Below are 25813 nucleotides of genomic sequence, written 5' to 3' on the forward strand. Positions count from 1 at the left end.
CACCAATACAATCCTGGGCCTTCAAAAAAACCCCAACCCAAACAAACGACTCCCCTCTGCCATTTGACTGTATTCCCCAGTGTTTTATACAGTCCTGCTGAGACTCACAAGTTTATCTATATATTCAGCTTTTTCAAGTAGAGGGAATAAGAAGCACCTTTCCAATGCTACTGGGTTTTGAGACAAGGAAGGGAAAGACATCATGGTGCAGCAGACTGTGGTGCAGCAGAAGGTAACCTAGGCACAGTATCACACTAAGAGCAGACATGGCATAAGTCTGTAAAATCATTGATGATGTGGGGATGCAGAATGTGAAACAACTATTCACTATTATGCAGAAGCCCCATAGCTGGCTACCTGAGGAGAAAGGCTAAGGCTTATCTGGGCACTCAACTACCTCCTTTCAAGGAACTAGTGCTGAAGTCCAGCAGATGCAGAGAAGTTTGCTGTGCTTGTTTTATGCATAAAACAACTAAATGATAGCTTCTGAAATACCTACTTTATTACATGTTTTAAATATGCATAATTAAGGTTTACACTTCTTAAATTTTATTAAGTTTTATTCTGAAGAGTAAACTGAAAATGTTCATGTAACATTCACAAAACCTCTTTAAATGCTTCCTTCAACTCTATGAAATCATTGTTTCACTGCATCACACATGGGTGTCTAAAATAAATCCTCAACATGCACATTTACAGTAACAGATTTCCTGTAGTTTCTCTGTTGAGAGTTCAGACCATTCAACAAATCAAAATTTATGTTGGTTTTGCACTGATTTAAATGACTTACTGTAATGAGCTCTGGATACGTACACAACATGTGACTGAAGCAGAAACAATCTTTATTTACCCAAAATATGCTTAAAGCTTCTCCTATCTTATTTGCTGCATTTAAGTATTTAATACTTTAAAAAGCAACTGAATTAAAGGCACTGTCCTGTGTTATCTCCCATGTTTATCCACAGAAAACTGCTGCTTTGCCAAAGAAAGCCAAAGCTGCCAAGAACTGTAAAGTCACACCAAAATGACCTCAGTGAAATGGGTTCATAACTTGTATTACAGACTTTTTAGTAGACTGGTAACAAGCCATGTAGGCAGGTCAGTTAAAATGTTGGCGATCTATGTCCAAAATAAGCAAACTAACTTCACATATGCCACTAGAAGAGAAAAAATCTGTGACAATGATTAACTTCTTACTGTTTACATTACAGGAGAGACAACACGATGTTTGGCGACCCATTGTGATAGGCACTAAACATAGGTAGTGGGAACAGTTCCTGTTCAGTGATCTTACAATTCAGTTAGAACCCAGACAAAAGTTGGTGTAAACAAAGGGAGGCAGTTAAGGAATAATGACAAATACATTATGGTATAGATAAGCTACATGCACAAGTTATGAGGGTTAAAATGGCAAACAACAGTCATGATTTCCTAGCCTCTACCAGTTGGACTGGGTTTAAAGCAGTCAAACAAGAAGTCAATGTTCCTTGTTTGTGAAAAAATCTAACTCAAGAAGTTGAAACAATCATAAAAATAACTCTGTCCTCACTGCTTCATTTACTGTGTTTCCATGCTCCTAACACACAAAACTTAAGTTAACATCCTTAATTCAAAAGGATTATGACCAGTCTTCTTCCAATAAAATAATAACACTATAGGTAAAGAAAAACAGATGAGAGAATTAATTGGCAAATAACGGTCTTAAACCAGAGTCAGCAAAGCCAAGCAAGTGTGTGGTCCCTGTTTAATGATTTACATGTAACAAAGCAGTAAAACTCCCTAGAGGAATAATCAGATTTTGCTTTTTTTTTTTAAGGTATGAGGGTTGTTTGGTTTGTTTTTTTTAAAACATATGTAAAAATTATTTTTCTATTGCAGTAATTTTCACATTCAACTAATCTTTTATGAATTTATCTACACAGCTTAGTAGCCAAGTGCACAGCAATGACTGTATCTGGAAATGCACTACACATTCTCTTGTTGAGGTGTCTACTTTTTTGCCCAGAACCACATGGCAAGAGAACACCAAACCTGTCACTTTATTAGATGAGTTTTTGTGAGGTCGATCCAGGTGCGCAGCACGCCTGGAGAATCAAGCTTCTGACTCATAAAGACAGACAAAAAAGCCTGCACAAACACAGGCAACTGCTGCAGCCTCCTACCACCTCCATCTCCTTAAGCACTCTTAGCTTAACGCTTTTCAGTCATATTCACCTTTTTATGACCAATAAAAACTGTCAAGAGATAAACGTACAATAAAAGCAACTCAGTAACTCATTACTTTTTGGTTTATAAAATATATGTTTCTACAATGGGAAAATATGCCCTGAACAGGTGCATTAGCTGCTCCTTCTCCTTGAGTCACAGCTCTAGAGCTAAACAGAGTGGACTTCCCCAATGGTAAACCCAGCAAGACAGGAGATACTGGATGCTAAATTAAGCCCTCATCTCTCCTTTCTCTACCTGCTACAAAAAACTGCTTCTCTCAGTTGACATTTCCTTGTTACATTTCTCTTCTCAGCTTAATGGAATCTAATGTCACATCTGTGACAGTTTTCAGTGGAAACAGATGAGGTTTTATCATCTAATATAAACCATTTCTCGCCAGCTGAATTATTAATGCTATAACTCTTTGTTAGATATAATCAATACATAATGTTTCCAGGGGCCACAATGTGCCCACAGAAGCTGCATCCCCCAGCCAAACTCAAGACTGAACAGTTTTTGCTTTTCATTTTCCTAGCACGCAATTAGTGACCAAATTACTTTGCACTGTGTGAATATTTCCCATAGTATTTTCGACACTATGCCACATACAAAAATGATGTAAATAAATAAAATAAACCACCACCTTTGGCCCCCAAAAATCCATAGTCTGGGCCTTTTTTTTAAGAGATAAAGCATTAGTAGTCAAAATGATGCTGTGAAACCTGTGTGAACAACAGAAATCAAAAAGAGAAAGACAGGTTGTATTTGTGCAGTTTTCCAAATAAGAATAAAATAGAATACCTATTCCATATGCTTTAGAAGTTTCACTGCTTCCTGTTGAATATTTTTATTGGATTAATAAGTTAGTTAAGTTAGTGGGGTGGTTTTATGTTTATAGAAGCTGGAGAGCTGCTATGCTGCTCCAAAAAATCTTCATGCACAAAAAAACAGGGCAAAGGAAAAGTCAAAAATTCAAGGACAATTAATATTCAACTTTTTCATCTAAAATAAAACCCCTGTCCTGAACAAGCTATTTTGCATATGAAAACTGTTTGAAATTACTTTTTTTTTTTTTTTTTTTTTTGTCTATCTTAAAGGTTTGATTTGTGATGAGCATGGAGAAAGATGTCATTTTATATAATTATAGTTTTCATAGAAAGTATTACATATGTTTCAAAATGAAAGGAAGCACTTTCAGCTGGCATAAACCCATGAAACTCAATTAAAAATAACAGTAAAATCAATAAAATCATTCTAATTTGCAGTAGTTGAGTGCCTGGCCCTCTTTTTATTCCTTTTGAATGTATACAACAGTATTAGGGGAACTGTCTTATGCTTGGCTATCATATCATACAACTACTAATTTAAATGTTAAGTATTGCTGTTAAATTCACTCAGTCCTAGGGTGTACATCCATAACTAGCTCCCCTCCCAAAGAAAACTCAGGCTGCCCCTTTGTCCTTCCCTGTTGCACAGCTCTCCTCTCCCCCTACCCCATCACTGGCATTTGTGCAACCACACAGCAACCTGATTCTGGGAACAGATATGATTTAAAAAAACACACAAACGTGCTCTACAATAAAACCTGATGAAAAAAATTGATTTTTAGTAGTTAAGATGAATGTAATGTCTTTATATACATACATACTAAGTTTTCACCAATGACTATTAAACAAAACTGCCCTCGTCTATTCAAAATTACTCCAAGAGGATAGAGATGTATCTGATAAGGAGTGTTCTAGAGAAAGACACATGCACACAAAAAAGCCTAAATTACAATTTCAGTCCACACCCTCTAATCCACTCCATCAGACTGCACACACTGGAGTAAATGAAGCCTCATCTTCAAAAGCAATTTGCAGAATTACTTGCTGATGTTGAAGAACTACTTCAAAAGAGTTTAAGTGTTATGGAATTCTACTGTTTTTTAAACAAGCCACTGTTTAAGCTCAAGAGGAAGGGGGGGGGGAGTGTTTGTTTTTTAAACAAAGCTTGCAAGATTTCATTACTAAACCATCCAGAATGTTTAGTTTAAAAGCATCGTGATTACAAATAATGGCATTTTGCAGTTTTTAACTTACTTGTGTTCTAATATTTCAGTGAGAAATTACTGGATTTAGTGCCTTTGTGGAAACTGCATCCAAAAAAGCACAAACTGATTACTCTTCCGCATCATTAAAAATTAGCATTCTATCTGAGGCACAAATATTACTACCGCCAATTGGCTTTAATTGACAATATTAAAAATTTCAAAGCCTAAACTAGCAAAGTTCATGGTGACAAATCATCCCGTCTGCTGAAGAGCAACATGCCAGGTCCAGCTGATAGTTCTGGACAGGGCAAAGTTGCTGAGGTCTCCACTACACTCGTTTACGTATGAAGATTCTTGAACACAAGACAGAGGTGCTCAGCTCTGTATGAAAGCAAAGCCTTTGAGGCCTGGAATTCACTTCTTAGCTGAAATTAGCTGGAATAAAGGTACTTCTTGAAGAAATCATAATGTATACCAGTGGAGACCCCACCAGGGATACCTCAGGAGACGTAAAACCTAAGGTCATAGACTGTACTTTTTACAGCCCGTATCAATTTTCTCATCAAAGTGAGGGTTATTCTGGTAGGAGTTTGTAATGAAACTGCAAACAGATGGTTGTGGCAATAGAGTTTACTGTTCAAAGGTGCAATTTTTTCACACTTTAAGAGGTAAAATAAACAATGGAGAACACATTAATTTATTCAACTGTTAATGCAACACTGGGCCAAGCCACTTTGTTCATTTTATGTACATCAACTGCCAGAACAATTACAACTAAGATACTTGATGCGTAAGTAAACTTTCTGGTATAATCCTCTGGAAGTTTACTTTTCAGGTCACAGTTTGTTTTTTGTGTGTACTTTTCAACAATGGAGTTGTTGCAGTTTAGCTTGGCATTCAGCTATCAGTAAGATCACTTACCTTTGAATGAAATTTATAAAACATGAGAATTAAGCATATATAACTACACTAAATTAAGTCAAATCTCCTTTCTTGCCTTGTTTTTCTGTTTTTAATATACATCATCACTAAGAACAATTGTATATACATATCAAACACACTTTACTCCAAGGCAAAAACGCAGTCTACTGAAATCTATACTACAAAGCGTAAGTTTACAGTGCTTGCATTAAGAAACACAATATGCACAAAGGTCAGATTTATGACTTTTCTCACATCATTTTACTGCCAGGTCAGCATCTAAGTTAAGGTTATAAGTTGAGCTACAGATGCAGCTCTCCTAGTACTAAGTTAACTCCAATTTTGTTGAAAGGAACCAATTGCTAACAGGTAGACTTTTCAGAATCTAATGTTAATGTATATAAAGGACAAAATTTAAAGTATTCAACAAGTCTTTTACTTAAATTCCTGTCATATTATCAAATTTTGCTGGATGTATTTACCCCATGTCACAAAACTTTGTTTTCCCTTTGAAGTCTGTGACAAACTTTCTTATTTTACAGGGATAAAAGGAAAATACATTTTCCATATTTGCAAAATTACTAACACTACTTTTTCCACAAAGTTACAGTAAAACATGAGATCTGAAACCTTATCTAGACATAGTTAAGGAGCAGACTCCTGGTAATGAAAGATGTTTTAGCAGAGATAACATTTTCAAACTGTGCATTGAGCTGACACAACAGCAAAATACTTTTCTGTAAATAAGTGCTATACTTTTAAATAGATATATTACATATCTCACACAGCTCCTATATCTGTACTTGCTGAAAACCTGCACAGCAAAGCCCATTTCCCTATACTTCTATGTTAAAGAAAAAAATCTCACACAACTTGCAATAACTATTTATTTACAAAATTACTATCAAAGGGACAAAAAACTCAGGAAACTTAAACCACTGAGATTTCTTTTGTCATACCTTCTGCGCAATCTGACCAAAATCAGCACTTCCATCAAAATCTATCACCCTCCCTTTCCCTGCTTTCTGCACAGTCTGCTCCGTGCCAACAGCACAAAGGTTTCTGCAGCCACACACTGAGCCACACTAAAGATGTCACCTGGTTAAACCAACTCAACACACAAGTTTCTCCCACTGCCAGTCATGTCGCCACTGCACATAGGTATGTTACACACAGAAGAGGGGACAACTGTACCTGTAATTTCATGGTGCGTATTATACAGTTCTGATTTGCAAAACAGACATACTAGACTTGATGATGATGTTTGATAGGATTAATAGTTTTATTGAAGAGGATCGGAAGGTAGAAGCAATTGAGACAACTGTCCTGGGTAAACCGTGATGAGAAATTGTAACATTTTGTCTTCTGAATTCCGTATCAGGACAAGCTAAAGTGATATTAACATTAAAAGAGCATTCCTGTAGAAAAGGAACGTGGCACTACTATATTTTTGTTTGTTTGTTTATTGTACACATTACACGTCCAGTGAACATCAAGTGAAAAGAAAAATAAAATTCCCTGAACAATCTAGGAGGCTGAGAAACATAGATCCAGGCAGCACATCTGCTGGCTTCAGCTCAGAGATTATAAACCAGGGAAATACCTCAACTAGAGAGCTGCTGAGAACTCCTAGGTGTTCTGTGTTTCATTTCTTTTTCAGAGTTTTTCCTATTTTGTATAAACTGTTACATAGTCATGGAGCTAAAAAACAAACAAACAAACGTGGCCTTTGTAGTTCAGTAATAAAATTAATTTGGAGAGCAAGAGACGTGTTCATATCCCTGCTCCAATTTATCATAATCCGTTAAGAACTCCAAAAAGACAAGATTTAAGCAAGCACTTTAGCATTCAATAACCCTCACTTCTAAGACACTGGAAAGATGGAAGATCTGAATTTAGACTTCACTCTGAATCACTGTAATTTCAGGCAAATAACATCTAAACACCTTTATGGAATAATGTTGTATTCTGTGGTGGGACTTAATCTGCAAGATTGTCCTAAAACAGCAAAACTATTTCTGCTCTGCTACTTGATGGAGCCTTAGGATGGGGACTCTCCAAATGATACATACTGGACAAACACTTCTTTGGCCCAAACTACATTCCCACAACTCTTAATTTCCCCGACCACTTACTGGTATAGCACACCAAAGAATCTGAGACTGCTGAAGACACTCATGTAGAATCTCTGTCTCAAGAGAGACATCTACTCCACTGACTTCACCAGGATTTAGGGCTCTCACCTCATCTCTGCAGGCACAGCAGGGAGAGAAGCAAATACAAGTATAGCAAGTAGAAAGAGAAAATGAATAAAAATCAGGCAACCACTACGCCTACAAGCTTAATTTCTTCTTCTTTGCTACCCTAGGTCATGACCCTCATCCAAAAGAGGAAGGAAAGAAACTGTCCTTTCATCATTAATTTTGCTATGCCATTCAGGAAAACAACACTGACAACACCATAAAACCACAGTTTAAGTTGCCACTGGTATTTCAGCCAAACGCTAATCACCAGCATCAGTTGTCTAGTATTTCTCAGTACTTCTTTAGTCATTCTAACAAACTCTACTGCAACTTACACAAAGTCTGATTAAAATCTTCTCTGGTTGACAAAGAGTCAGCAGAAAAAAACGTATTCCTCTTCTTCCACAGTACTGGACCTCTCTATTTTTAGATAGATAATAAAGCTGCATTCAAAAACTATGCAGCTCATGAATGCTGTTCTAATTTCAGAAACAAAAGCCACCGACTATGTTACCTGAAGCAGAACGCTGATAAGTAAAAGCCTTTGTATAGACTGTTGTATCATTAAAATTGGATTAAAAGAACCCAACACAAAACAATCTGTCATGCACAACTTCAAAGTTACTTGGTTTTGCAAATACACCTGTAAAGCAATAGCATTGATCACGAGTATGATTTTTAAAAGTAATCAGCAAATCTATTCATTTATTTATAACTTACGAAGGACAAAATATTTCTGATGCAGAAGTCAAATCAGTGCAGGAGCAACAGCTCAGTGAACTTTATACCTTGCATCACACACCAGTCTGGTACACGTCAACAAAGGACCAGCATTAACAAGACTGGCCAAGGTTAGCAAGCAGCACTTGGGAGATTCTAAGTTCCAACAAAGTTGGGAACAGAGCCAGGTGCAGCACCTCGGTGTCTCCATGGTGAAGTGAGAGTAGGGAAGGATGCTTCCTACACACCAAGTCTCACAGGAACTTCAGGTTAACACCTACAACAAGTATTTTCATAGACAAGGTCCCAGGATTTTTAGAATGTCTCCCCAACAGTACTGAATACTGTGAGCACGGTAAAGCTATTTATTGCCATTTCTGCTGGCTCCTTCAACAGAATAATAACACACTTTAAGCTCTAACACTTCATCCTGAGCATGTAACGGCATGAACCCAACAGATACAGAAGAGCTTAAAATCTTAAACAAAGAATGAAGGTCACAGATTCATGCCATAGATTAAGCAGGGCTAGTCTGAGAATGAAGAATTAGCTTCCACAAGTACTACAGACAATTACACACTTTCCCTTGCAAGAACAAGATACACTTCTCTGACCAAATAGTATACAAAACATAGCACTGCAGAAAGTCGTTTCTTTTCTCTTTCATCCTCTCCCCAGGGCACAACCGTTGGGTGTGGTTTGTCATCCCACTTAAGGCAGTACTGCAAGGCACGCCACTGCTCTTTCCTAAGGGCTGCAGAAGAATGTACAGGCAGAGGGGAGGGAAGACACAATGCCAACTGGCATTCATCTGGATTTTTTTGAGAAATACTTCAAAAGCAAATATTCCAACAGTTTTTCCGTTTTGTGAAATGGTTTCCCCGACTAGCTTCTTTCAGCCCCTGGGTGTGATTAAATCTCTACTTCCTCCCCATCCCCCCAGATATTTCTTACACTTAAATCTTGACATTTCTATTATTACTCTTACAAATTAATGTTTCTCTGTGGAGTGTACCATAATGCTCTAGGGAGGCTCACACGTCCCCATGAATCTTGTGAGAGCTCTGCCAAGAGGTTTTAACTTCTAGATAGATCAAAGAGAAAATAACGAGATAAAAAGAAACAGGGCTCTCCAGACTGACAGATCAACCATCCCTCCACAACAAGAAAAAATAACAGTTTACAGGAAGATCAGGGAGACAATCAGGTTTCAAATTTAACGAAACTATCCCTTAAAGTAGTAGTACTAATTTGTGTACTAATGATTACTAACTGGTTTAACTTAATAGGAGGCAAAATAATCTTATTTTTTAATTTGTCTGAGTGGTAAAAATCAGGTGAGTTACAGATCAACCTTTAGGCCGCACAAGCGGCAGGGCTACGGAGGTGTTCAAGGGCAGGTTGGACAGGACTTTGTGAAACCTGGCCTAGTGGAAGGTGTCCCTGCCCTTGCAGGGGAGTTCCAACTAGTTGATCTTCTAGGTCCCTTCCAACCCAAACCATTCTGTGATCTATAAAATGTCACTCTAAAGAGCAACACAAGTCGTGCAGACAAAGTAAGCCAGAAACTGTCTACCTATGTCTGGTATTTCGAAGTGTCAGAAATACTACAATGCTGAGAGCAGAGAGCTAAGTGCAAACATACATATGAAATTCTAAGACAGAAGATTGCCAAAAGATTTGATGGCCAGCTTCTCTTCTAAACCTGCTGCTTCAAAAGCTCAACAAACTTAAGTGACCAAATAATAACAAAGGTAGGTCTTGAAGCCAAAACAAATTGAATGAAGCTGACATGAGTAGTTTATTTCAGCAGTTCCAGATAAGTATATATACAAGAGCTATATAAACTCATATCCTAAATTGATTTTTAAACTATTTACAATGTTATACTCAATAAACAAATGTGCCTGTTTCCTCTTTTTTTCCACATCTTGATTTCCAGCTCAGTTTGTCAGAACACGTAATTTCTGGTCAAAAAGCACTGAACTACTGTGACTCCAGTGACCTTACTTTCTAAGTAAAAAAAGTCTGTTAGTTTTATGCCTAAACTATGTGAAGTAGAAACAACGCAAGTTAAGACCTGGCCTCACCAGTGACAGAAACAAAAATACCAATGCATTGTCTAAGGTTGGGATTTCAAAAGGTTACAAAAATACATGCTAAGGATCTTCATGTCTGGCCTTTCATAGTCCAGACCCATTTATGGTTTAGAACCTTTTTATGCAGAAAAACAAAATGCTACATCCAATCCAAGATCACAAATTAACTATTATAGCTAACTAAAACATCATCTAAAATGACACATATAATTGAAAATAATACTTAAAATAATAACAGCAAATTATCAAATTCTGTGTATTTGATTGCATAATCAATATTCTGACTCTTCATTTAAATGATCTTGTACAGCATGAGAATCTTACAGAATCCCTCAAATATTGTTATGCTTTTTGATTATATATATCTTTTCTAAACACATTTTGCAGAGAATCCAGTAATTGCAGTCATCACATACTAGGCTCTTGGGAAAAACAATTTTCTACATTAAGAATGAGATATAGAGTCAAGAACTCAGAAATTACAACTGAAACTACAACACTGAACATTTCCAAAATCTTAAAATGGATAGTGGATATTGCACAGTGTGCTCTATCAGCTTGCTGAGGAATTCTTCTAGTGTTTCAAAACAATTGTTTGTATTTGCTTGCTAAATATGCCCCTTGATCATATGTAGTATGACATATCAGAACAAGCATTTGGCTTACAAAAAAAAGCTCAAAGGCTCAGTTAATTTTTTTTTTTTCTATGTACACTTTTTCCTTTTTTTTTTTTTTTTTAATTAGATCTAATGCCTAAGTCTAAAAAACATACTATTTACTGTCTGGGAGGGCTGGAGGGAAAAGGAGGTAGTGAGAGGGAGAGGCAAGTGAGAGGACCAGGTTTTAGAAGAAGCCCTCATGCTAGTACTAGATGATAGACAAATGTACTTTTCATATACTGAACACATAAAAAACCCCTATACTGTGCAACACAAGGGAAAAGAACTATTTCAGAAACAGATAAAAATTTGAAGCACTAAGCATTTAAAAATACCAGAAGAAACCATCCCTAAATACAGGGAAAGGAAAAATAAAAAGCACAGTAACCACCACCTACATTTTTATGCTGGTGTGGATTGCCCTCTGTACATTAGGATAAAAAACCCTTTGTAGAAAAAAAAACAACCGTGCACACATGCACACACACAGAGGGTCACAAAAGCTATGAAAGAGATACTTAACACAGGTTCCTGAGCAGATGACAAGCCATTAAACTTTCACCTTTAGGTAGTTACAATGATCTGATGCCTCTTTTATGATATCTCCCATTTTTTTTAATTAAAATCTACAATGTGTTTAACAAGCAATTCTTCCATCAATCTTTGATGTGTTTTACTTATAAAGCAATGACAGTTTTCAGTTCAGTCTTCTTAAAGTTCCAGAGAAACCATTTTCCACTCACTTGCTTTGAAAGCCATTAAAACAACTTGATGAAGAACAGCAGCAGGCGGCTAATAGAAGCCAAGGCTTAGTAACAATCTTTAGATTTTTCTCCTAAGACTTTCTCACAGATCCTCCTCACAAAGATCCTCAGGGCTTTTCATCCTCTCCTTTCTCTCCACCCCCCAAAAAATCAGTTCAAAATGACAGAGGCAACTAGCTCCAGGTTTTGCTATTTTCTTAGTTTCACTTTTACCTCTCAATTTTGATAGACTCAACAGAAATCTGATTCTCATAGTGGTGATCATCTCATCATCTTCCTTTTTGGGAAAAAATAATACATAGAAAGAGTCAAGAAGTAACCTGGAAACACCTTCTAACCTGTCATCTATTCTGACGACAGCACTGGCACAGAGAAATGTACCTGTTGCTTAGAAGTCATATATAACTGTCATTCAATTAATGTAATTAAGTGATTTATATCCATTTCTATGTTTTGCTCTAGTATTTCTGAAACCTTCATAATGACAGTTACTCTGTAACAGTTTAAAGATAGAAACTAAAGAACTATGCAAGCCAACTGCAACTACTCTTCAACCGCTCTTTAAAACAGGAACTGCCTGTAATAAATGGCAAGTTCTTCGGTTATAGTTTCATGGAAATGTAGAAATCAAAGTTATAAGGAAAACAAAACTATCCTGATAGCAATTACATGGATCAGAATCAGTAAAGCGTACTCTTATTATCTATATTTTGCTGTGCTCACCACCATTTTATTTCTTTGTTATTATGGGCACTTGAAGTACAATCTTTGTTGATCACTAAATTTGGGGAATGTACAATACTTCAAAGCTCTATGGACTGTTCAATTGCTGTACTTCAGCGATGCTGCTGTGCTGACAATACCACACATGGCATTTCTGCAACATGAACACCTACATAACTATTCATCCCAGATTCTAGTTCCAATCCCTTGTTCTTTTAAAAACTAGAGCAACAGTTACAGTACACATGGCTGGGAGCAAATTGAGACTAAAGGAGGCCAGATTATGTTGTCTCCTCATCTTGAGGACAGGGGTAGCACATACGAGAGATCTGAGGTCAGGAAAGACAGATGGTGGGCATTCCCATTACAGCTAAGTCACCTCTTGTCCTTACACCATTGAGCTTTATGTTTTCCAGTTGGTGACTCTCAACACTTTGCATTTCCATTTTCTTTTAGCAAGCTCATATTTGTAAAATGAACTGGGAGAATACATCGTGGAACAAAGTTGTAGATGTCTGAGAACAAATCTTATTGATATTTTCTCAAAGCAATGTCAACAATCATATTCTGCATCTCCCCCTTCTGCTAATACACAATTAAAATGTCAATATATTTTTTAGTAAGATTATCTTTAAAACATAAATAAAAAACCCACAAAAAGTCCTGTCAGTGAACTCACACACAGTCCCATCAGTAAATACACAAAAAGTTTCTGTTCGCTTTTTGAGATAATTATATCATAAATATTGGAAAAGGATCCATCAAGAATATAAAGTTCAGAAACAATATCTTAAAGAACAGGAACAGTCATGTATGATTTTCTACAAGCATACATCCAATCAATCCCTTTACAGAACTGAAAAAATATAAGGCTGGAAGGACCTCACAAGATCACTCAGTTCAACTCTCTTTTAACGGTGGCAGGATCAAACACACGCTATGAGTGCTCTATAATACATCCCAGATACAGAATATGCATCTGAGCATAATCTAGTCAGAGCCTCCATTGCTGTTCCATTGTTCGAACTACTACCATTTGTGCAATTTTAAGTTTAAAATAAATACTTGCAATACTATTTATGCAATAGCACTATAAGATTGTTATGCTAGAAATACATGTCCTGGAGTTCATCATCAATGCTACTCTGGAATAATCATTTAATTAAAATTACCATTAGCATTATTTCTTTCTGTATTGCTTTTCAAGTATTAGTGCTTACTTCTCCAGAAGGATAAACTTTTTTTTTTCCTCGTATTTTCTGTTTTCAGAGAAAGAACATCTCTCACCTTTAGGAGTTTAGCCTCATTTCCCTATAATGTATTCATCACTGCTCAGCACATCTGTCCCAGCAAATCCCATTTCCTGTCCTATTCATGAGGCTCAGCAACCTGGAGCTTTAGTGATTGCCGCCACACTTTTCCCATGGCCTTCTCACCTCTCAACCCCCCCACGCACCCCGCTCCCATTGTTTATCATCTGTTCTCCCCTGCTGCAAACTGCTGTCAGATGTTCACTTATCCCTAATCTTACTCACTGCCTTTGATATTCTTTCTAATCCAACAACCTGTCAACTGGGGCATCAGCCCATGTCCAGACCAGCTGCTCTGTCACAGGCCATAAGATTCCCTCTCAGCTCCAAGAGGTATTTAAAGGATTTTGACACAGCAACCAAAACGTGAAACAAATAATTAATGCTGTTTTGATCAGTGATCAGGCTTTAGTGTGACATGAGTTGGCCACTAAGAAAAACTGAGCTTTACTTTGTTTAAACTTCAGCAAACTTTAGTGTTACTGTATTAACAAGATTTTTATCAATGTCTGAAGGACGGCACCAAAAGACTAAGTTATTTAACTTGTTTTAGTTTAAAATTATGAAGATTAATTAATCTGAATGCAAGTCAGAGGGGCAGTTAACTTTATAAGCCTGCTGTGTAAAGCATGCTTATTTAGGCAACATTGACTTGTGTGGAGTTTTCAAAGCATGGGAGCTGACCTTTATGAGTTACAGCTGAAAATACAAATGTATTTAAAATATGGCAGCAGTTGAGGTAATACTGTTACTTAAAAACACACTTGTGTTTTCAATAATACAATAAAGTATAGTTTCATCCCATATAGACCATCCAAACCAGATATTTTAAAGAGTATTACTAATTTCTATAATATTCAGATTTGCTACAAATGCTTAAAATGTTCCAGTGCTCATCTGCTTTAAAACATACCAAATACACATAATATCAGGGATGGAATTATAACTCAGATGACAGATTTTTTTTTGTACTGGAAAAAGAAGTTTTTGCTATTTAAGCTAACATCTGTATTTTAATCCAAACTGAAACACAAATAGAATAGTTAGTTGTTGAAGAACACGAACGCTTTTATTTCTCAGCTCTAACTGCAATTACTACAAAAGAGACAGTACCAAACCAGTCAAAAAATCCTATGTTATACCCTACACTAGTCATACTTTGCACACAAAAAATACAATAAAATCTCAATGATGGATTTTGAACATGGTTCATTCACGTAGAAGCAAACCACTTTCATTCTTGGGGCTTGTCTACACCAGGACATCAAGAAAATGCATCTGAAATTAGTACCTTGATGAACTTGAATTCTGCTAGTTAAACTCCATTAAACCACTGTGTGGACACAGTCATTCAGTTTAGTTTACTGCTCCCTTAGGGCACGCACTGGAAAGTTAACGTGGATTAAGGTAGGGTATGAATTCAAAGTGCATTTGTACTTTGAAAATGGTTTAATGTAAACAGAACCAGACTCTTTGTTGTAGAATGAGACACGGAGTTAATCAGGAAAGTCCTGTGTAGACAAGCCCTTGCATGAGGCTACTGGAGTGGTATTGTCAAAGCCAGTGTTTTTCAACCTCTTCATCTGCAGACCTGGAGACATATTCCAGGGAAGCTGCAGACCTCAGTAACACATTAAAATCTGGTGATAATTGATCTGCTTTTCTCAATTGACTCACATGGATGACCTACAAGGAGTCCAACTGCCCTCAATGAGCTACAATCAGAACTTGAAAAATACTGGTTTAAGCTCACTACAACTTACATAACTCCTCCCAATACTCAGTCTAAACTTGATAGCTATTGCACAGCAGTCCAAGTAGCCCAGCTCTTGATGACATTAAAAGACTGTAAAGTTCATTTACGCAAGTGTAGACACATTTCAGCACTGTGCAAGAATGTTACAAAAAGATGCTCAACAGAGCCTTATTCTTTCCAATAAGTGACATTTGCTGTCATAAGTTTGTTAAATTATAATATGACTGACCTAAAAATGTGAAGTTTTGTCACTGCCAACTGCTTTTCATGGATTTACTTCAAAGAACCCTATATTCACTTGTCAAAGCATGCTGGATAATGACATTAAGACTAATATAATGTAATATTCACTGAAACAAAACCAAGTACCAGTGCTCTTTTTAATCACTACTCTTATTAACTAATTCTTCTGATTTCTTCCTTTACTAATACATAAATGTCTCACACAAAATAACTTGTACAAATTTCCAGTGTTGAATTCAAGGTATATATGGCAGACCCAGACCAAATCACAGAATCCCTTAGTATCTTTTCTAATTGCAAACAGTGTTTCTCAAAAGAAATCAAGTTCCCTTGGTGTTTAACTCCCTAATGCTGTCATTGCAGAAACTTCATGTTTCTTTCACCTATATAAAATAATTACACTGCACTTCAACCACAATTCCTGGTTAACACAGCAGCAGTCAGATCAAAAATCTGCCTCATCCAGGATCCTACCTCTCACAAAAGCCAAGATGCCTGAAGAAGAATGTATTGTTAAAACACTCTCAGACTCCTGCAATTTGTAGTTCAGGGACTTCCTGTGCTAGAAGCAGTATATTTGCATTTAAGATTAATATTATATACTGACATAACAGACTTGACAAGCTGAAGAAAATGGGACAACTTTTGCAGCAAAAATGGCATCTCCTTTTATTATACTACTGCTCTGAAAAAATGAACTGCAAATACAGGTATTACTCGGTAGCATATTTCCTACTACTGGAGTCTTTTGAAGATTCAACAGAAGACTTACTTGTTTGAACAGGTAACTTAAAAATCTGTTTGCTCTCTCAACAGCATCATTTTTAATTGTCAAAATAGAGAAGAATGTTTTATGTTTATAAAAAAGCAGAGGAAGTTCCAGAGAATCTTGCAGGCAGGTAGGCACATTCATGTTGCTATTACCATATAATAAAAAAAAATTCTGAATGTAAAATCAGATTGTTTGTGTAACACTGCACCACTTTGCTGTTTTCACCTTCAAAGTTTTCATGACATCAGTGATATAGGCCTCACTTCTCTCTGCTTGTATACATAGAAACAGGGTTTAAATCTTCATATCTCCTTGAAAGATTAAATTGCAAGGCACAGAAACAGAGTGGTTGCTCATGGTCACAAAAGCACTAGCAAATCTTCACTGATGAATTGTGCACTACTCCCAAAGTACATGTTCTACCCATTATAAAGTTCATGATGTGTATAAATCTGCAATAGTCTTGAAAATTATTTCAGAATTACTGTAAAACACAAAGGGTTTATAATTAAATTCCCTTAACACTGAATGAAAACTTCATTCATTAAAATGAAATTGAAGGGAGAATTTTGCGTGTTTAACTTCAAAATGAATTATTCTAAACATTAAATCAATAGAGGCAATGTGATGCTCAGGTACTGGATTTCTCTGAAGTGTGGAAGGAATGTGAAACTCCCAACAGAGCCAACGGTTCCCATCTACCACGACTAACTGCGTGGTTCAGTTGATATGCACAGAGTTTTTGAGGTTTATCCCACATCACTGAAATAGATGCCCATCCATCATTCCACAGATTTCAAATACAAACTCATTCACACATACTGGGAAAATTCCTGAAGGTTGATATTAGTCTAATAGCAAACTTCTAAAAGTTCCTGGGCAGAATGCACATATATGTTTATACAATGCAAGGAAACAGTGGCAAGAGCTCCCTTGCAAGAACGACCTTCAAAAACAAAGCAGAAGGAGTCTGGGCTAGATCCACAAAGGCTTTGATATATGAGCTCTGGGCACAAGTCTCTGTAACAGCTCAAGATATTATTCCCCCAGCTGATGCTCTGTCTCCCCTTGCAGGATACTGTCCCCAGCACAGAGAGCACCAAAAGGAATATATAGGCACTTCACTAGCCCTATGCAAAGCTCAGTAATTTAGCTTAAAGGGCTGATGAAGGTGGGTTTGAACTGCAACAGCAGACTAAGAGCTGAAACAAAACCTCTTTCCTTTCTGCTGATTCTCAGAGGTTAGTAACTACTAGCACAGGGCCAAAAAATTGCATGCAGTAACTTATTAAAATTACCACAGTGAGATTCATCAGAGCTCTGGTGGCTGAAGCCCCGTGTTAGGGTCCAAATCCAACCTGCAGAACCACTGAAATCGCTGCTCAGGTGCTGATGAAGAAGATTACATTGAATCCAATTGCCATTTGGATACTTAACATTGCCCAAATCCTACCAATTCTGCTCAACTGTCACTAGTCAGAACCTATTCCATGACTTAAGTCTCAGCAGAATTCTTAACTTGGGGATTTTTTTGTCTAATATATAGGCCAGTGCCTGGCTAACGCAGACAAAAGAGAGCTGAAGATTTACACACAAATGTGTTTCCCAGCAGTAAGCACCCTGTCCTGTGATGTGGGAAGCAATATTAATTGAAGCAAGATCTTGCAGCATGACTCTACCACATCCCAGGGAAATGCCCTGGCCCTTGGGCACTGAGTTAATCTCTCATTAGCCATCCCTCTGGTCTCCTGAATAAATTATTTATGAAAAGCTGAAAAACTTCAACAGAAAAAAGTAAAAAGAGATTTACCATGGAGTTCTGGTAAAGAAGCTAATTCTTCAGGAGGCAATACATGTATAAAAAGAAATAAAAGATGCCACTTCAGACAACAAATCAATCTGCACTTTTTTTTCTCATGATCTTTTGGAAGAGTATGTCTATATGTAACCAAATGTAACAGGTCTAATCCAAAGACAACTCAAGCCCTTGGAACCAGGGGAACTTACTACTCAAGCACAAATCAAGAAAGACACTGCTGGAGTTTTGTCTAACACAACAGTAACCGCCTGACTTGACTCTTAGTACATACAACTTTGTTCCTCTATGTGTCCATGACTCCTTCTCTGAACATCCAGATGCCCATGGTAAACACTCAGCTGACAGAAACACTAATCCAATCTTTGGGCCTACAATTTCAAATGTGCTAAGTGTCTCTGATGGACAAGAGGATGATCATCTATCTGAGTCTTTGGCTCCAATGTTGATCAGGTGTGACCAGCATCTTCTTCAGATGTGGAACCTGTGTGGGTTTACAACGGAATTTCCTCAGCCTTTGGTTTATATTTCTCCCCCCTTCAGGATCCATTTCTGATGTCTTGTGGACTTCCACTTGTCTGCAAACCTGCTAGAGCAACTGTGGTTTACAACTCAGTGCACTACGGGTTCAATGTCTAAAACTAGACTTGCAGGGTAAATTGTGAGATAAATAATCTATATCTAAATTTACATTTAACTGTTGAAAATTTAACTGGTTTAGTTATAATGATGGGATCAAAAATTATCTCCACACAAATCGCGTATTTTTTACATTAAATGTCTTAGAATCAATGCTGAAGCATACATGTTCATGATGAAATGTCTACAAAGCAATGCTCTAACAGAAGTGTTTATGAATGCTTAGAAATAACCTTTAAATTACATGTACATAGCAATTCTTTCAATTACCTCTTTATACAGAAAAGTAGTAGCTGCAAGAAAACAAACTAGTAAAATTAAAAACTCAGGTTTTATACATCCCTGGACAGAGAAGTTATGTTGAAATATCAATGCCTGTTTGAGGAACATAACTGTTTGAAAACAGATTTCAAAATCTCAGTCTTCAAGGCCTAAATTATCCTTCAGCAATATTATATAACACAAAAATATGCATAAATTAATATTCAGATTATCAGAATTATCAAATTATTCAGAATTATCAGCTTCACAAAAAGTACCTGGTAAGATCTAACCTTCCAGTTCCAGCATGCTGCCACGTATTGCATAAAGTAAATAACAGTTTTTATAAGGCAACAAATGTCATTATTGAAAATTTCCTCATTTAACTTGTTCTGTTATTCAGAAAGACTTTCTTATTACATTTGGGTTAAGTTCAGCAAGCATGTCCAGGGAATTCATGGAGGGGGAAACTAATTTTACTCTAAAATAAAGCACCAATTAGAAATAAAAGTTTATTTTCCCAGCTAGTGAATAAAAAAAAAGTTAGACAAGTGGAGGATCTACTTAGCATGCAACCATTAAGATCAAAGGCTAGATTGTGGAAATAATACTCTGTTTTAGATGAGTGGTGGTGGAATTTTCAAAAATACTTGAGATCAGGCACCTAACTCCCTTAGATTTAAGACACTTAAGTGTTTAGGTATTTAAGGGGGTTTCAACAGGCCTAAATGCCTTTGAAACGATTAGTCTGACTAGATGACTAAAACTATTTAGCATTTCCTCTGGTTAGTAAGTCAGTTTTTAAATGCAAAATGTGTTTTTAATAAACGTAGAGCCTGTCTCTCAGGTCAGGTGCTGACAGTTGTGCACTTGTTGAGCTTATGCTCTCAGTAGGCTGGATCTAGGCCAGCTTCTGTACAGATGCCATAAAAACTACATCTTCCCGTTCATTTTAAGACAGTGCTGTGGCCAAGAGAAACAATCTCTACCCTCAGACCCCAAAGGCTCATCCCTAACCACCACATCACCACCTCCCCTCTGCCCGCATAAGCATTTGAGATGAACCAAGAGATGCTGTTTAGGTTAAAATGAAACTCTTTTCTTGTCGGCCAGATCAGATTTGACCTGGACCCATCCATGATCCAGCTCACTACGTTGCTGCACCAACACAGCAAGACTTGCAGAAAGGGCAAGTCTACTTCTTTCCATGGCAATGCTGGTCTCTGTCAAATCACACCACGTGACTAAACACATCCTTATTTCTTCTTTACCATACTCATCAGATTTAAGGCACTTGTATTCAATTAAATGTAATTTTGTAATACTGTTTTGTACATTTTAATTAAATCCCATTTTTCATGTAAATAGAGCATGACTCATACATGAAAATGAGATGAAGAACTAAGACATGTCACTTCTGAACTAAGCCAGCAAAAGCTCAGAACATGAAAGAATGTTCTTCAGGTTTTCTTCTTATACCTAAAAAGAATTCAGTGTGAAGCTGTTCACAAATTAAAACGTTTCACGTATTCCAACCAATGAGGAGAGCTTTCTTTAGAAAATTCATGTACAAAATGTATTAAAAAAAGGTTAAAAGGTTAAAAAAAGGTTCATCACCTTTGAGGCAAGCTATTTGAACCCTTGCTTTTCCTTTTCTGTATCTTATCTCGCTGTTGGACTTGAACATTCCTCCTCCATATACACTCTCTCTTCTGCCTTTTCAACTGATGTGTTGAGAAGGAAAGCAAAGAAAGATTAAGCGAATACGTGGTCTGTAGCATTTCTAGGGCTGTCCACTTCCACCCTCTATGGAGGTGAAAGCTCACCCTGGACCAGCCAACACTGCACTGTCAGCTAAAGAAACCACCAGTTTTGTGTATGGCCCCACTGGCAGAAAACGGTCCTTTTTACCCTAAGAAGCGACTTGCCTTTCACGCCCTGCATTTCTGCCACTGTTGGGAGGTACCAGTTCTCTGGGATCCAGTGAAAGGTGACTCGTATCGATACAAACACGGTAAGGCAAGGGCTTTCCTTCCCTGCCTCCCAGGAGCTGGCACTGGCCTTGCACAGCAGCGTTGTCCCTTGCCGATGGAACAGCCGACCTGCCGTGCGGACAGGTGGCCAGCCACGGGCTCCACACACACACCGGCGGCACCAAAGCAAGGCCCAAATCCAAGGGCTGCCCAGCTCCCAAGGTGAACCGAAACACCAGAACGGGGTTAAGGAGACGGCCACAGACCCCGCGGAGGTACCGGGCACCCGGAGCCTTGGCAGAGCGACAGCTGGTAGCACTGCCCAACGCAGTGCCCTTCCCCGGCACCGGCGCTTCGGCTGCCTTGGCTGCCCGCCCGCAGCGCCGCAGGGAGGGCAGAGCAGCGGCCCGAGGGGCGGCTCCGGGCGCTGCGGGGCGGGAGGCGCCATGAGCCGGAGGCGCCCGCTCCTCCGCCGGCGCCCCAAAATGGCGGAGGCGGGGGGTGCCGGGACACCGGAGGGGCCGGGCAGCGCTTCCCCGCCGGCCTCCCGCCCCTCCGCCCCGCGGTGAGGCAGAGGAGGCCCCGCCGGCCGCGGCGGAGGGAAGGGGCGGAGGGAAGGGCCCGGCTGGGCCGTGCGGGAAGCGCGGGGGGGGGGGGTGGGCGGGCGCTGCGGGGCGAGCCGCCGGCGGCACTCACCTGCCGGTAACAGAGGCGGAAAGGCCGCAGGTAGAGGGAGGAGGTGCAGGGTTTGAGCGCCAGCTCCTCGATGGCCTCCATGCCTGCCGGGGGCAGCGGCCACCGGGGGCTGGAGGAGGAAGAGGAAGGGGAGAGGCGCGCGCAGCCGCTGGCGGCCGGGCCGAAGGCTCCGGGCAGGGCAGGGCCGGGCAGGGCCGAGGGCGGCGGGCAGGGCAGGGCAGGGCAGGGCCGAGCCGGGCAGGGCCGAGCCGGGCAGGGCAGGGCGCCGCGCGGCCCCGGTGCGCGCAGAGCCCGCGGCGCTGGCCTTGGCCGGTCGGGCTGTTCGCGGCTGCTGCGCCCGGCCAGGTCCCCGTCGCGGTTCGGGGCCCGGCAGTTCCCTCCCCGGCTGGCTGGCCCGCGGAGCCGCGGCAGGACGGGGCTGCGGCGCCCTCTTGCCCTCCGCCCTCCGAGGCGAGCCGAAATGCCGTGTCTCAGCCCCAAAATTGGGCCGCGGCAGCAGCACGGAGGGGGCCTTGTCACTTCTACTCCTTCAACACACCCAGGTGGCTGAACTTCGCCACAGTTAGTCCCGATCCTGGGCAAACGCAGAGTTTTGCGGGATACGGGCCGTGGCGACACAACCCCTTACGTCTGCCCCCGTACTGCCTCCGTGGCGGAATGGGAATTGTACAAGTGGCGTGGAAAATGCAGGAACGAAAGGCGGATTCCTTGGTAACTGCAGCCTGTGGTTTGGTGCTTCTCAGCCTTCCCCAGGGCCAGCTTCCAGCTGTGAGCGCGCACCCAGCCCGGAGCAGAAGGACAGATGCAGCGCCGCTAGACTCATCTAGTTGCCAATTGCCCTCTACCCTTTCACTTCATTCTTTAAAATAAATCGGTCTTAGAACTAACGATTTCCTGATTTCCATAGGAGTTTGATCATCGTCGTGTGACAGTAGGTTAGATTCCACGTGGTGTTTTAATATTCCTAGTAATTATTTTCTAGATTTGTGAGCAACAGAGCTCACAATTTGTCATTATCCTTCTGATTTGTGTTCTCTATGCAAATGTACCATTGTACAGCTACTTTATTTGCTATATAAATTAAATTCCTTTGTCACTATATCGACCACACTGAGAGTAATCTGAAATTCTTGCATCTCTTTTTTTTCTCTTCTAGTCTACTTCCACTAAGGGAGTCATGTGGTAGGGAGAATCTTAGCAATATAACTAAAAAGACCAAATCCAGCAATTACGAAACTCACTAAGAAGTAAATGAGGCAGCACTTGGACTACAGAATGCTTACCATCAGTTCTGGTGAAGCAAATGACAAAGAAATGTTTGGTGGGACTGAAAAGTGTGGTTTTAAAACTGTATTTGCTAAACTATCCTAACAAGTAGGCAACTAAATATATTTTATTAGCAGACTTAGAAAATATTTGTGGAACTTTTTTCCAGCACTGGATATGCCCCTCTATTTTTGCTTTTTGCAGAATGATCTTGAGGTCATTGAGAGCTCCTGGGAACTTAAGCTATATTTTTCTATTAAATTATTTCAGTCTTCCAAGTCCAATTTAAGTATAAACACAGATTCCATGCACAGCAAGTTTACAGTATCTCTGTTTGCTTATGTTAAAAGTTACCGGGTACCCAGGTTGGTTCAGCCAGTTAGATTGCCCTCTTCAATAAACATTCTGACACCACTAAGGTTTTGAGAGTGTGTGTGTTTTGGGGAACATGTCATAGCATGTGATGGATTGCTTGTTCCATTCTTAGTCTTAGGTGGGAAGCTTTTGGGGTTGTGATGTGTCACAGACCTGATCTAGCTAATGAACCTGTGATGGTTGAGTGCAGTGTCACAGGAAAACACACTTCAGGGTCCTCTAGTGTTAAAAGCGCAATTGAAAGTTGTAGGCCTCTTTGTTGGAAAGAATTCTTTGTGAATATTCTAGCTGAACTAAGAATTTAACAGGCTGAGATCGAGGAGGTGCCTTATTGTTACCATTTTACGGGTGACACATGTAAAATAAAGGGGAAAATTATGTCCTGCGTGGTGTGACTGGTGTTGAGCAGCTGGGCCTGAGCTTCCTTATGATTCTTCATGAAAGCCTAGATAGCCAGAGGAGGCAGAAGTTTTGCCTTTGCTAGTCCAGGAACCCTGCTGGGAAGGAAATGTGCCTCAGCTGCCACTTGCTCTAACAGACAGTAACCAAGGGGAATAACTTTTGAGTGAGTGAGGTGCACTCCTGCTGTGCTGTTCCCTTGCACTGCTTTGTGGCTTGGCCGTGCTGACTGGCGCAGCGACTGGCCTGGCTGTAAAAGGCACAGGCTTCACAGCAAGGAGGACCAGGGGGTGCAATGCAGAGAGGCTGCTCAGCAGCTTGGCTTGGGGGCCAGGGAAGCTCTGGTCACTCAAGTCCCACCAGGGCAGGTGTGCCTGCCGTGCACTCGCACCACTTCTGCTGGAGTAACTTGATTCCAAAGGACATGGAGAGACCATGTGTATTTGGTCAGACAGAGGGCTGCCCTGAATGGATTTATAGCCTCAGGTAACGATCATCTTGTGGATGATCCCTGAGACACTCTGCTATGTGTTACGCGACGTCCCTGTGTGTCTGCTCCTGTTCTAAAGCACAAGTGCTAGTGGTGGTGTTCCTCCAGAAACTTGTGAAAATCAGTGTTCATAATTCCAATGTTTGAGGATTGTGTTCATGTCTAGTAGCTTCAAGGAGAGGGTTCCAGTACTAAGTTTCAAGCCCACGTTTAACTGCTTGCAAAATCTTTTGGCTTTGATACGCCCTACTCCATACAGTATCACTTCTGTTTCTATGATAGTGTCCCTAGATAGTGTCCCAAAGTTCTTACATGCTGGATTATTCTCCACCATCACAGATTCTTTACAGAGCACAATCCATGTTTATCATTACATTCCTAATTGAAATAGCTGCCAACGATATGCTTCGACAACCTAACCCAGCTGCCTTGTGCCATCGCATCTTCCTTGCTGTACGTTATTGTTAATTAGACTCCCCCAAAACCTGAAAGGTGTCAGAATGCCTTTCACTACATTAAATGCATCCCTTTTATCTTCCTTAGAAGTGGCTTCTGTAAGATACGTAGTTTTCTTGCCATTTAAAATAACAGACACAAGGTTGTGAATGTTGTCATGAGCAGCTTCCTCATGGGCTCTTTAGTTTCCTAGAGCTGCTTGTGTCCTGTTGTAAAACACTAAAATCTAGATGTTTTGCCTGCACAAGTTCTAATGGGTCTGAGAATGATTTGTATAACATTGTGATAAACAGAAAAAAACAAACAAACAACAAAACAAAACAGAACAAAATTTGTTTCTCTCCTGGGAAGAGATGTCAGCAGAGTAGGTCTACAGGCATGGGGAAAAAAAAGAGAAGTGCCCTGTCTGGAGCTGTAGAGTTTTGAGGGAAGATTCACTGGGATCTCTTACAAAAAATGAAATGTTAACATTAGTGTTAAAAAGGAATTTTTTCCACAGGGCAAGGTTCTTTTTAGCAGACTTCTCTTTCCTTCAATGCAGTGTTTGCTCTCTGTTACTTTGTGAGTAACTTTTACTACCAGCAAAATAGCCAAACACATTTTTTGTTGTTGTTCTTTTAAAAAAATCCCTTGAGCTTGAAGTTTCCACCGACAGGGTCCTTCCCCTTCCCCTTCAAGACAGACACAGTCCTTGGGCATGTGCTCTGCATAGGGTCAGGTTGCATTCTCGTTAGCAGTTTGTTTTATTGCTGTTTGCTTTGGGACACAACGGAGAATGTTTCCTGCGGGAGCCCTTCAGCTCCTGGTGGCTCCGGGAGCCCAGCACACCCTGTGGCCTGTGGGTGTGCAGGGAGGCAGGACAGTCCTTTGCCACCTGCCCTGGCCCATCTGTTCAGGCAGCAGCCCCACTGTTTACCGTGGGTGGGCACCCAGGAATGTCCCTTGCAGTACTTCCCTCTTCCTGCTGGAGCTTAGCAAAGTGCCTGAGCTGC

The 25813-nt window shown here is 39.8% G+C and overlaps 1 protein-coding gene across 3 annotated transcripts in view; it reads right to left on the minus strand.

Moving 5' to 3' along the window:
* Positions 1 to 22071, minus strand: part of NUDT14 (nudix hydrolase 14) — a 58469-nt gene extending 36398 nt beyond the window's left edge. Inside the window, exon 1 of one of the 3 annotated variants that reach the window (XM_051621453.1) lies at positions 21836 to 22071. In XM_051621453.1, the coding sequence (XP_051477413.1) occupies positions 21836 to 21916 (81 nt within the window). In that variant the 5' untranslated portion in view covers positions 21917 to 22071. Of the gene's footprint in view, positions 1 to 8124; positions 8176 to 21094; positions 21716 to 21835 lie in introns of those variants that run through there. The other 2 variants (XM_051621455.1, XM_051621454.1) reach the window with 2 other exon arrangements.
* Positions 22072 to 25813: the final 3742 nt, after the last annotated feature.

This window comes from Apus apus, chromosome 5 (genome assembly GCF_020740795.1).
Source record: "Apus apus isolate bApuApu2 chromosome 5, bApuApu2.pri.cur, whole genome shotgun sequence".
NCBI lineage: Eukaryota > Metazoa > Chordata > Aves > Apodiformes > Apodidae > Apus > Apus apus.